This window comes from Malaclemys terrapin, chromosome 4 (genome assembly GCF_027887155.1).
Source record: "Malaclemys terrapin pileata isolate rMalTer1 chromosome 4, rMalTer1.hap1, whole genome shotgun sequence".
Taxonomy (NCBI): domain Eukaryota; kingdom Metazoa; phylum Chordata; order Testudines; family Emydidae; genus Malaclemys; species Malaclemys terrapin.
Window position 1 is genome coordinate 88,581,324 of NC_071508.1, and position 13,049 is coordinate 88,594,372.

The following is a 13,049-nucleotide window of genomic DNA, read 5'->3' on the forward strand; positions in this document are numbered from 1 at the left end:
ATTACATAGAGGGGTGTTGTCTTAAGGTTAGTGCACAGGACTGAGGTTTTATTCATTTCATTCTGTTTGCTAACGCTGAGGGGCAGTACCTAAGGATTGCTAGGGGAGTTGTTGTTGCTATTCCTAAAATAAAAAATGTCTCTTCCTTCTTTTGAACGACAGTGCAAGGCAGAACATAACTTTTCCATGGCATTCCTTGAGTAAGAGTAATGGGCAATTCCAGTGAACTGCCCAACCTTCTTCTAATGAAATAAGCTCTACTGTCCAGAGTTGCAACTGAGCTGTTGTGGATTGCATAAGTGGTGTGTTTGCTTTACATAGTCACTGTGCTAATTGCAGCTAACTCGCTGGTTTGGGATACATGCTCTGTGAAATGAAATACTCTTTCACGTTCCAACTGGAAAGCCCTGAATTTCATGTCAGCAGCACCATGTAGATAAGCACGTCTTGGAATGTGCATGTCTGTAGAGGGCATTGCACTTCCGCATCCCTAAAAATGTTGCATCCCTTAAAATGTCTGTAGAGGAAGATTATAGCCTCACAACAGGTTATTCATCCTCTCAGCCACACAGTAAAGAAGAGAAACACATGCAGCTGCTCTGTAGGTTAGGAAATGGGATCACGGTAGGTAGCAATGATAGCCCAGAACAAGGAATGAATTAAAACCATATGCATAATGGGACTCGCCCATTTGCACTATATGAGAGTAGTGCAGCTAAATTTCCACGTGCTCCACTGTTGATCTGTCTTTCCCCCAATATTTATTATTTGAATTTGCTTGTTTTTCTGTGTATTTCAGAAGTTGTGACGTGCTAGACACTATAATTACAAGTCACCTCAATGGGCTGCAGATTTCCTAGATTCTAACACGGCAGTTGTATCGACGATATATTGGTGTCTATTAATGGAGGGTATCAAAGACCAGTATGGACTTATCCAGTTATTAGAATCCACCATCCAGTGGCTGGATTTGTTGTGTATGCACATTATTGCAGCCACAATTCAAACTGGAACCTTTGTGGTCCATTCTCAGCAGCTCTTTCAAGTGAGCCGGTGGGAGCTCTGCTGAGCATGTGTCAGCTGGCAGACACTCTGCAGACCCTGCAAGACATGAACAGCTGGTTCAGATGTCCAGTGAATGTTCCAGAAAAGCTACGTTATGAAATGGTCAGCATATCAGTCATGTCATCAGTCATGAGTTTAAGAAAACCCTTGAACACTTATACTGAAGAACAAGATTTTGGTTCTGGAAGCTACATATTTCCCATGCTCAACCACCTTTCCTCATTAAGGTTCAAAGTTTAGGAATAATTATCAACAATTCCATAATGCCAGTGCCCTGCAGAGGAACAGTAGCAATATCATTCTTTGCTGGTTCCAACTTGTGAAACCCAGAGAGAATGCTTAGTAAAAATGACATGAATACATCTACATTAGAGCTTTGGGAGTGATTCTGCCTTGTCTTTCCTGGGAGGGACACAGTCAAGGTGTCAGCTCACTGTTTCTTTAATCTCAAAATCTGATAAATCATTGTTTTGTTCTCCCAGCCTCAGGTGTAAAGTCCCTACTCTTTCTAACAAAGAACAAATACAGGCTGTTGTCTTGGCTTGGAGGAGGATAGTTTGCCCTAGTTACAGTACTGGGGCAACAGCTTTACTGTTAACTGACCTGGTTTGGTACATCTCCCTCTAATCTGCAAACTTCTAGTGCCATCTGTCTGCATGTCTCTGCGGCTGTGAGGACTGAAAATATTTTTACCCCATGAGGATCATTTCCTTTTGACAGCAAGCCCCAGGATCTGAATATGGGTTTCTCCATTATATAGTAGATCCCAGACATCACCACTCACTAAGGGCGCCACCCAAGGCAGTGATTCTTGGAATACGGGATTGAGCCATGCAGAAATTGTCAGGTCCTCGGACCTGGCAATATAGGCCACTAGGGTTTTTTTCCCCATGAAGTGCCATCCAAATCCCTGCACCAATAATGTATTGCAGCACATTTTTTGTGCTCAGGCCTCCCTGTAGCCTTCTCCAAGGCTAGAATATTATTCATAACTATGCTAAAAAGTGATGAAATCAACACTTTCCTCCACCCACTCCTCAGAGACATAGGCCATAATCTCTACTGTGCTCCCAGCATGTTCTCGGAGGCTGGGAATCTCATCTCCGTGACAGGCCCAGTCCCTCCTCAGACACTGAATCCTCTATGACACTCCAGGCACTCTTACTCTCTAGAGACCATGAATGTCACCTCCATCAATGCCTCCAAATATTCCCAACCTACAGACAGAATCATCTCTACAATGATCCTGGTCTCATGATGGGGAAACCTTGTGTGTGTTTTGACATAGTTTGATTTCTAGCCCATTGTGAAATGCTAGTTGCTGGGCACAGAGTTTGTGATATAAGAGGAAATTAACTTGAGCCAGTTATCATCCAGTTGAATTTAATACAACTGAGTCCTACAATCTTACTGAAATACTGTGAGAGTTAATAAGTAATGTCACGTGCACACAAGAAAAATATAAGGCTTTTAATGACCAAACTCATGACATACTTTATTTTCCCCCCTCTAGTTGGCTGTAAGTTTGGCTCTCTATGTTCAATGCTGAACTACTAGAGCAAATATTCCACAGCTGCTGTATTGGTAATGGGAAATAAAGCTATCCTCCCACTTTGTGTTTATGTCTTTTGAGATTCTCTTTCTTAAGAATGCAGTAGGACAGAGAGACTTTGGCTTTGCTGTAAACAGGCTTTTCTTGTAAAATCTTGTGCTATTCGTGAGATATAGAACATTGCACCAGTGGAGGATGGTGGCATTTGAAAGTGAATAAGCAAAATTGACAAGTAAAGGATTGCTCCAAGACAGGTTACATCATTGGGTAAAGATTATACTGTGAGTAAAAAGATTGCCAGCAATGCCTATCTTCCAGAGAACACAGTAAAAAAGTTGAATAGGGTAATACTCAGACACACACATATAACTCCAGGATTGAGCAACTTTATATAGATGCTGGAACTTTGCTTGGTTTGCCACCACTGTGGACATATGGAGCTCAACCAACTCCTTCACTGGTTCCCCCTCTCTCCTAAAGGTTCATATGTACCTAAATACATATACCTAAATACTGACACTTTGGGGTGGAGGAAAAAGATTTCATATGGTATGAATATACACAGTGTAACAGCAGAAAAGAGGTTTCCACAGGCAAAGAACTAATAGAATGTCCAGCATTCCTGTTTCTCCTCTTGTGAATTAGACTCTCTTTTTTACTGCTGTTCTCTGTCTTTACTCAATCAAGTATATTTTGTTGTGTTTGGCATGGGGTTATTAAGAGTTCACAGGGGCAGTAGAAAAATAACTGAGTTTTTCAAGATATGTTCAATTATTAATTAAAACTGAACAAGCAAGTTGATGATGTGGGGTAGGGGGGAAACAGCTCTGTCTGATTGCAGAGAAACTCCACCCACCAAAGCTCTGAAGCAGCGTATCAGATTGTAAGTATGACCTCCTCAGAGTAAACTCTTAATGGCTGTTCGAACCTTGATGATAGGACGTTAAGGAACAGATTCTTTCATGCTTATTCTCATTTAAGTAGTACAACACTCTGTCAGTAGTCTTTTTTTATTTCAATAGCACTAGATGGCAGAATCTGGTCATAATATACTAGCTTCTGAGAGCCTTGGGCTTTACAAATTCAACCCTTTTCTAGGCTGCAGATTAATACATGCAGGCTCTTTGGGGCATGGACCATCTTCTGGGTGGGGTGTACAGTGCGTAGCATAATAGAGTTCTCCAGGATGTGGGCGCCTGGGCACTGCCACAATACAAATGATAAATTATTATAATTAGGACTTTGCTCCCCCTTTCTAATTGTCTCTCTCTCTCTCTCCCTTTCACTGGACTGTTTTGAATCCCTCTGATTTCTGAATGGTATTTGGTAACAATTCTCAAACTTTCCTTTCCTCCTGCCCCACAGGAGCACATTTACAAGCTGATGAAGAGTGACAGCTACGCACGTTTCCTCCGTTCTAACACGTACCAAGACTTATTGCTGGCGAAGAAGAAGGTATCTTTTGGGAAGGACATGCTTGCATCTCTTAGCACCTATTGATTCTCGCCTGCTGCTTGCTGCTAGTGTGGAAATGGGAATATTGTTTCATTTACTTTTTTTATGTTTCTTTTTTTAAAAAGGAATGAGAACATTTGTTTCCTTCACCTGAAGGCCCAGGGTATGGCATCCCTATATACAACTTCGGCAGCCATGGCAGGGGAAGGTAGAATGGCCAGCCAGTCAAAATACAGAATATGGAAAAATGCTCAGATTTTACCGGCGTCTTCCAAACTCGATGCAGGCAATTAGAAGTCCACTGTCTCCTCTTCATGACAAAGATGATATCTTGTGTCAGAATTAGACCCCATAAATGTGTTCATTTGCTAGTCAAGGTAACAAGATTGGGGAGATGGTATAGCATCCTAGATTTAACCATGTGGTCCTTCTTTGGGATGCCTTACCTGAGGACCAACCTGTAATGTCTTACCCCCTCCTCCTTTTCCCCTTTTCCCAGCTCTTTGCTTCCCGAAAATGTTTGCTTTTTATTTTAAACAAGAAATAATTGCAACCCAGAGAGAAATCAAGAACTTCCGCCATATTCTTCACCAAAGACCTGGGCCTCAATTCTTTTCATCCCCTTGGTGTCAGCACGTCCATATTTTCTGCCATGAATTACCCACTCAGAGTAGCAAAGAATTGATTCTGTAGGATTAAGTCAGCTCTTATCCAGCCAGTTCTATTCAGGCGAGGGGGGGTTAGAAGGTAAGATACTTATCTCTGCATTTGTGGCTGTGTTTAAATGCTTTCTGTACCTCCCAGCTTACTCCAGTACTCTGCAAGAGAGAGCGCGAGAAAGTGTGTGTGTGCACGCACCTACCTTTGTGTGACTCCCTTACAAAACGCTAGATACAATTACTTCCAGCTACCGCAGCCTGAGCTTGTGGTTTTCCATCATCATGCTTTCTGCTGTTTCTCCACTGCATTCTCAATGGGCTGTCAAATTACAATTCATTGGCACAACTCAGTGCAATCCCATTGACTTTTTCCATGCTCATTGCTATTATGGATCCTCAAAGTGCATATCGTGACATAATGGGCCAAACTTTACTCTCCGTTGTGCCTGGCATTTGCTTCAGTTGGATTGCAGTGGTGTGACTGAGGACATGAACTGGCCCTGTGTTTTAAAACCAGCTGGTTTTAGACAAGTACAGACCAGAAGAAGAAATGCAAAGTCCTAGCTGACATTTGAAATTTTAAGTTGCTCTTTAAACCTGGGTCAGAATTCAGAGGTTGAGGGAAAGAAAGGGGTGCAGTTAAAACTCTTGAACACTCTGTGATGATGTAAAAGAAAAATTAAAAACCTTTGCTGTCTTATCCCTACAAGCATCCCTGTATGTTCTCCCTCCCAAGCTCTCCCTTTCAAAACATTAGGACCTGATGGTTATGTGTTAATACAAAGGGAAGTTCTCCTCCCAGCTCCAGTTTTGAATCAAAGATTTCTTTGGAATCATTGTTTGCTGTCAGATCAAGTGCTAGACCTGTCAGCATGACTTGAATGATTCTCATGCCACCTGAGGAACAGATTTCAGTGTCATGCTAACACTGCAGTGGAAATAAGAATCTAGTTTCTTTTAGAAAGAGCTGTAGGTACTCAAATAAACATACCCAAGCAAAAAGAAGACAGTGGCAAAAATCATGTAGATGGGTCATTCACCAATTTAACATATGGTGGATAGAAATTAAAGTTACTTCAGAAGCTGTAAAGCACATCTTACTGTGTTCGGCTAGTAGCCATTTTACCCCTGATAGCACAGAGTTGTTGACTGAAAGAAAATGAAGCTTCCATATGCTGACCTACCTGGTAGATCCTTAGTAGTTTTACAGCAGATTTGAGAGAGTCCTTTAGGGCTTCTTGAGGCAGCCTGGAATCTGGAGTGGGGGTAAAGGAAGAACAGTGGGATACCAGAGCCTTTCAATATTGAGGATTTGGGTTTAAATCCCAAGATTAAAAATTTGGCCTTCTTGAAGTCAGTGGGAGTTTTGCCATTGACTTCAATAAGGCTTGAAAAGTTTGAATCCTTGTTGAGAATACCTCCCGAATGTCCCTCATTTCAAGGGACAGCACTCATTTTAGTCCCAAACTGGCCCGCATTCGTGATGTGTCCTGTGATGTGTCCTTGTTTTTCTTGTTTCCTATTAATTACAGCAGAAATGCAGAATCATGGAACTGAGATTACAAAAAGTTATTTACACTAAAGAAATGAATCCCACTGCATTTTAAGTTTCTTGTATGAATGCATTTTTGTGTCCCCCTTATTTTGGGTCATTGCCATACATTGCATCCCATATATGGGCCTTGTGGCAAAAGTACAGGATTGGGAATCATGAAATCTGTGTTTGTTCCCTGGCTTTTCCACTAATTTTCTTGTGTGACTTTGGGTAAATTGCTTAATCTCTGTGAGCCTTATACTCCCCACTCTGTAAAATGCAGGTAATAATTCTGACCTGTGTAGCAGAGATGTTGAGAGTCTTAATTAACATCTGTAAAAATGCCTGGCATATTTTGAGATCCTCAGGTGCAATTCTCTATGTAGTATGCACTGTGTACGTGCAAAGTATCATTTTTCCACATCACAAAATAACTGCATATGTGAAAGTTTCTGATCCAGGGTCTGAAAGTGGAATGAGCAAGAGGGGCTTGTGGGCCAGGATTCAAATAAATCGGCAGAGTTATGAGGAGGAGAGGGGAAAATAAACATACTTTACACAGACTCATGGATGCACAGATGGTGGACATGGGCCATGTATAGGCTAGGAGTTCTTTATTCATTCATGATGGAGTTTTTCTTCTTTCCTACCACTGTCATTGTTATATGTACCACAATATGATGGCCTAAAGCCTGCAAATCCATGGTATACTACTCTGAGTGCAGGACTGGGCTCCCGCAGGGATGTGTTTGGAGGCTACATGTAGGAACAAGGAAGGTTAAGAGCTAGATGTAGGTCTCTGCATTGCACAGAAGTAGGTCACCCTTGCATGCCTGCCTCCTTACTCTGTAAAGGGCAGGGTGAAAAAGGGAAAGGATGTGGGCAGTGCATCCATGTATCTGAGGAGAAAAGGACTTTAGCCCGGTAAGCATGCAGATGGGCCACTTAGCTATGTGTTTGTCTGTGGGCCTCACTCCTGCTTCTAGGTAGGAGTCATTAGGTTGCTGTCAGCAGCTATCTCACAGATGCAGGATTGGGTTCCTTTGCCTACCCATTGCGTTTTACTTCTTGTGCATACGCACAACATGCCACACCTGTGCTGTGCAAGACCAAGCATCAGTCTGCCCATATTTCTACTGATACATACAGTACCACATTTTATAGTGGGCAATAACCACCATCCCTTCCCCTCAGGAGACAAAAAATGGCCATGCCCTTGGACGACAGTAAACTTTATGCAAGAGAAGAAATGCCTGTTACATTTAGGTCTTGAAAAACCTCCTCACCCACTCACTGAGGGCGAATAGTGATTTTGACAGGGTGTGTTGGCTGAGGGGGGCTAGATATTCATTGGCTCCTCCTCTGAGGAGAAGGAAAAAAGCAAAGAAGCTCAAGCCCCGGTGCTCCTTCAACAGGAGGGGTCATTCTAAGAACCTAGATAAATAGGAGGGAGGGAGTGGAGAGGCCCTGAGACTGCTAGTTCTCATTCAGGAGATGGGGCAGTAAGGACAGTGGCTGCTGCACCGACGTTCTTCTGAGAGTGGAATGTTTGTGTAAAATGAACAGCAAGCAGCTAGAGCCATTCTCACCAAAAAGGAGGCGCAGGGGTGCCTTTGAGCCACCGTCTTCTAAGAGGAGGAGAGGGAAGGGTTGGAGAGGGCCCAGCTGCAGGTGAGGGGCTGAGAGCTATCTGAGCCCCAGGAGGAGTAGAACAGTGGAGGCGCTCTGCAAATAGGTGGGAGTGGGATCTATCATCACTTTATTGGGGAGGGAGAGCTGATGCGCCAATGTAAATAAAATATGCCTGGTTTAGGAGGGTGGGGCAGTTGTTTTTCTCCCTAACAAGAACAGATCGGGCCAGATTCCATAATACCCTGTGCTAGTGAGTGCAAAGTAGGTGTAAATTGCCACCCCTTTGATCTAGCAGTGTTTTCCACTCATTCTGCGCTGCGCTCAATGACTACGTCAGGTGCAGGGTAATTGATAACCTGACTCTTAGTCCACACGTGAGTGAGTATCAAGGGAATTTTTCCAGCCTTGCTTATAATTATGCCTAGTAAAATATTGTTTTTTTGAAAGACATGAATTTCATGCTTCTGAAACACAAAAGTCTCAAGGAGAAATTAGTACTAGATTCTGATATGAATGGAGACCTATAGTGTAGAATGCTGAGCTCTTATAACTCGTTCATACTCTCCTTCAGTCAATGGCAAAACTTTCATTGGTTCCAGCATGAGCACAACTGGGACCTTAGTATACATATTAGAAAGAGAAGAGATCTCAAAAGTCATATTAGCATCCATGGGTGGACAGTCTCCATTGCAAACAAGTTCTCTCTGAAAACCAGTCTCATGCTCTCTCACCTGCTCAGTCTCCTTGGTGTCTACCAAGCTAACTTCAGCACCTCTCCATCCCCTTCTCAGTACCTTCAGAGGAAGTGTGACTGTGATAGAGCTTTATTTGAGTGCCATAAGAATGCTGAGAGATTTCCTACTAATCATTTTGTTAATCATTTGTAGTTGGTTTTCTAATGTCTAGGCTGCCCTGTGCTAACAGACTTTTTACTGAAAAGAACTAAAATCGGAACAGTTTGATAAATAATTAACCAATAGAAAAAGAAACATGGAGAGCTGCAGTAAATGGTTAGTGATATAGTATATTCTGGATCTTTTTCTGCACCTAACTGGGCTCAGCTGTTTTTAATAAAAGCTTTTTAAAATTTTTAAAAATCTGTATCCTACTGTTAACTTGAACAGTAGGTTGGTCTGTTTACTGTTGATGAGGGTACGTTTTCTTTTTGCACGTTTGAGGACTGCTTGAACAAGCTTGTGTGTGTGTGTTTGTACGAGCATTGTTGTCATACTTCAAAGCATTTTGGTGCACTTCCTGTGCTTTACCTGATGCGTTCAGACAACATACAGAGAGTCTTACTCTTTATTTTTCTACATTCTTACTACTTTATTTTTATTTCCTTCCTCCACTTTGCAAGGCAGCCTCAAGCACCTTTGCTTTGAGTTGGACCGAGGCAGGCAAGCGGTTACCTCAATAACACATAGCCAGTCACACATTTTGTAGACAAGCAGGCAGGAAATGCTGGAGAGCAATACAGACAGCACAAATGTGTGCTCCTCCTGAAACTGTGCACGTTGGCTGCTTGGCGTGCAGCCAGGTTTGAGTGCTTTTTATTTTAATAGAAAAGTGTAATGCTTTGATCAACAACTCGATACTCTGGTGACTGGTGTTCTCTAGATACCATAGTTCGATTTAAACTCGGGGCTATTGCATTAATACAGTTCACCGTAAGTGTGTCATATGGTGGAGCTGGGAGTGTTTGCAAGGCAGGTTTCAATGTAGGACGTTAGTATGGCTAAATTTTCAGATGGTAGTTCCCAGTGAACCCTTTCAGTATTAGAATAAACCTTACATGCTGCAGCTTGTCAGTTGATATAAAATGTCAGTGCCCCAAACTGAATCCTTGTGGTTCATTTACACCCCCACACTCCAGTTTCCCTAAGAATGGGAAACGACATCAGCCTACAGTAGTGTTCCAGACATTCCTGATTCTGCAGTTGCAGAATTTGCCAGAGAATTGAACCTTTACTACCAAAAGGCGCTCCAGAGTCCAACCTTTCAAAAACAGCTATGTTTCTAGCTCTCCTGGTTGTGGGCGGCAGCAGCAAAGCAGCAGTGCAGAAGTTCAGATCTGGCAGCTGGAGAGCAGCGGCTGCTGGCCACGGGCGTTCATGTTGTATGCAATGCAGGAAGACTATTTTTTTAATCCCACTCCCATCCTGTCCCCCAATACCCATTTCCACTCCCACTCCCTTTCCCTCCCATGTTGTTTCCTGAATTTTTATCATGCTTCTGCTATTATGGTACTGGGCCCTACGGCATCTGTGGGATCCCAGTCCAACGTCAGGGCTCTAAAATTTTCCTAGTAATGGCTGGGCATGTTGCTCTCAGGATGTCTCCCCACTAGCACCCACCCACTTCCTGCATCACCATGCAATGGGATGGGAACTCCCAACTCACCCACGCAGAGGGATTGTAGTCCTCATGCACTTCTACAGGGGATGAGCAGCCCCTGCCTCTCCTTTTCCCCCACACAAAGGGAATAGAAAACTCTAACTCTCCATGCATCATCATGCAAAGTGGATGGGATGCCCCACCAGCCTCTGTTGCCACCCTTACTTCTGTGCTACTGCTGGTGGTAGTGCTGCCTTCAGAGTAGAGCCCTGCAGTGGGACTGGGGTCCCACAGGTCCTGCAGGACTTGCTGCCATAATAGTGGGAGAGGGATAAAAATTCAAGAAACAATGCGGGAGCAGGTGGGAGTGGGTATTGCAGGGCAGGGCAGGAGCAAGATTAAAAACATAGCTCTCCTGCGCTGCAAACAACATGAACACCCCAGCCAGCAGCCACTGCTCTCCAGCTGCCTGGCTCTGCAGTTCTGTGCTGCTGCTGGCGGCGGCAGCACCACCTTTAAAGCTGGGCAGCCGGAGAGCAGCAGCTGCTGACTGGGAGCCAGGCCTCCCCAAATATAGAAGTTAAACTATGCCTATGTTTGCTATAATAATTGTATCTGGGACAACACACTCCAGGGCTTGTGTATTGTGTTATCCCTTTTACAGACTCTTTTTTTCTGTTTTCATAGATATATATGACCCTATCTCAGATGGGGGTATGTGGTAGACTACATTATTTGGAAAGGGGTACGCAGCCTAAAAAGTTTGAAAACCACTGGCCTAGCCATTACATTTCATAGTCAAAAATGTGCCTTTAAGGCACTGGGGATTGCTGGGGATAAGGCAAAGCTTCATCACCTCAGTGGGAGGTCAAGAAGCAGGGGCGTAGCCATATGTGGGCCTGAGTGGGCCGCAGCCCACCCACTCAGCATCCAGGCCCACCCAAATCTGAGTAGGGGTGTAGTGCTGCCACAGTGGCCCAGAACATCACTTGGGCACCTGAAATCCAGGACAGAGCTATGTGGCTGCCCTTCAGAAAGCTACGCTCCGGCAGCTCTGCCTTGATGTTTTCTGAGCCACCCCATGCGCATGCCCAGCTCAGCAGGTGAAGCCCTGTGTCTGGAGGCACCAGGGCTATGAAGAGGGCGTGGCATCGAGGGAGAAGTGAGCTAGCACAGTCTGTCATTGCCCGTCCACATAAAAGTCAGGGCCCACCCAGATTTCCACTTCTATCTACACAGAAAGGGACAGTGCTTCTAAGAGGTCCAATGCACAAAGGTACTGCACAGTCTGCGTTGTCCTTTAGATTGATGCACTTGGCCTGATCTGTGTCAAAGGGCAGCTCTGTGCCTCACTTTCTCCCTACCTCTCCCATGTGCCTCCTCTGGAGTGACATGCTCCCCTGTGAGTGCATAGAAGGAGGAGTTTCTGCCCTTCCCTGTGCACCGGGACTGCAATTGTGACTTGATCTTACACCGGCCACATATGAGTGAGTCTGGAGGTTCCTTGTACTTTCCTCTCTCTCCTCCACTCACACACTGTGATGTGAATGTTAAACAACCCCCACAGTGCCCAATCCACACAGGGTATAGATCTGTTAGGGCCCCCAGCTATGGAGTCTGGTTCTTTAGCTCCAGTAGTAAAGATCTGTGCTTTCAGCTCTGGATGTCCATGGTTCAGTCCCCAGAGTTGGTCAAGATAGTGGCTGTCACACAGTGACCAAATTATGACAGCTTCAACAGAAGTCCAACTCACAAAGATCACCATCACAACTGGTACTAGCTGAGCATCCTGGAAGGTGTTGCACTTAGGGTAGGTGGAAGGGTTGGGAGTAATTCACAGGCATGAAGAGTTTGATTGAGAAACAGAAATTTATTGCAATAAGACTAAGACCATCACTTACGATAACTTCTCCTTAACTTCCCGGAGTAGGGGTCTTCTTTCTGTACTGGGCTCCTCCCAATCTTGATTTACCTTGGACCCCTTTGGGCGGGGTTGGTTTCTCTGACTCTCCAACAGTTTACCCAATCAGAAGGAGGAGTCCAGTCATCTCCCCCACCCCTTACCTCTCATTCCTTTATTTACTTTCCACGTCAGCTTTCCTGCCCCCACCAACTCTTATACTGCGCAGAGTGGTGCTGCTGGTGTGCCATATAGAAGCCACAATGACCAGCTCCCCCAGTCAAGTTTGGAATTACACCTGCCATTTTAACTTATATTTGGACCAAACCCTCAATTTATCATTGTTTTATATGTGGTTCTGGAATATGAATATCAGTATAACCTGCATAGATGAACACCAGTATTGAAAGCATGGCCTCATTGTTCCTCTTCCCTCCCTACTGAAATGCTGTCCTTAGAATTAAAAATCACAGTAAACGAATATACTTTTTAAAATAACACTATTTTATAGATCAGCTATAAAATTTCATCATCCTAGAATTTCTAGCATTTGTGTTGGATGTCATATGGTGGCATCTTGGCTGATAGTGTGGCTCTTTTAAATAGTTACACAGGAAAACGTTCCATGGTTGTCTCATGTAGACAAGGGATGGTGTTTTCTTTCAATGCCCATTTCCATTGGCCCTGCTGTCTCTGAGGTCTCATCACTGACAGCTAGTTCAGTCTGGTCTTCTAAGCATTAAAGTGCTGTTCTGTGGTGGTAGAAGTAATCAACTGGCTGTATAATCTGGTAAAGTCTTGGCATATATCCAGTTACAAGTGCCTTCATCAGTTCACCTGCCTTCCTTTTGGATTCTTTGTATCTTCTCTTTGTTGTTTCTGTACTCCTTCTTTGTCCTTTTGGGTTGATATTCCAGC

General features: G+C 43.9%; 1 protein-coding gene across 6 annotated transcripts in view; it reads left to right on the forward strand.

Moving 5' to 3' along the window:
• Positions 1–13,049, forward strand: part of RGS6 (regulator of G protein signaling 6) — a 516,863-nt gene that overhangs the window by 471,383 nt on the left and 32,431 nt on the right. For all 6 annotated transcript variants that reach the window (XM_054028464.1, XM_054028466.1, XM_054028465.1 and 3 more), the window contains one exon: positions 3,983–4,072. In XM_054028464.1, the coding sequence (XP_053884439.1) occupies positions 3,983–4,072 (90 nt within the window). The remainder of the gene's footprint in view (positions 1–3,982; positions 4,073–13,049) is intronic.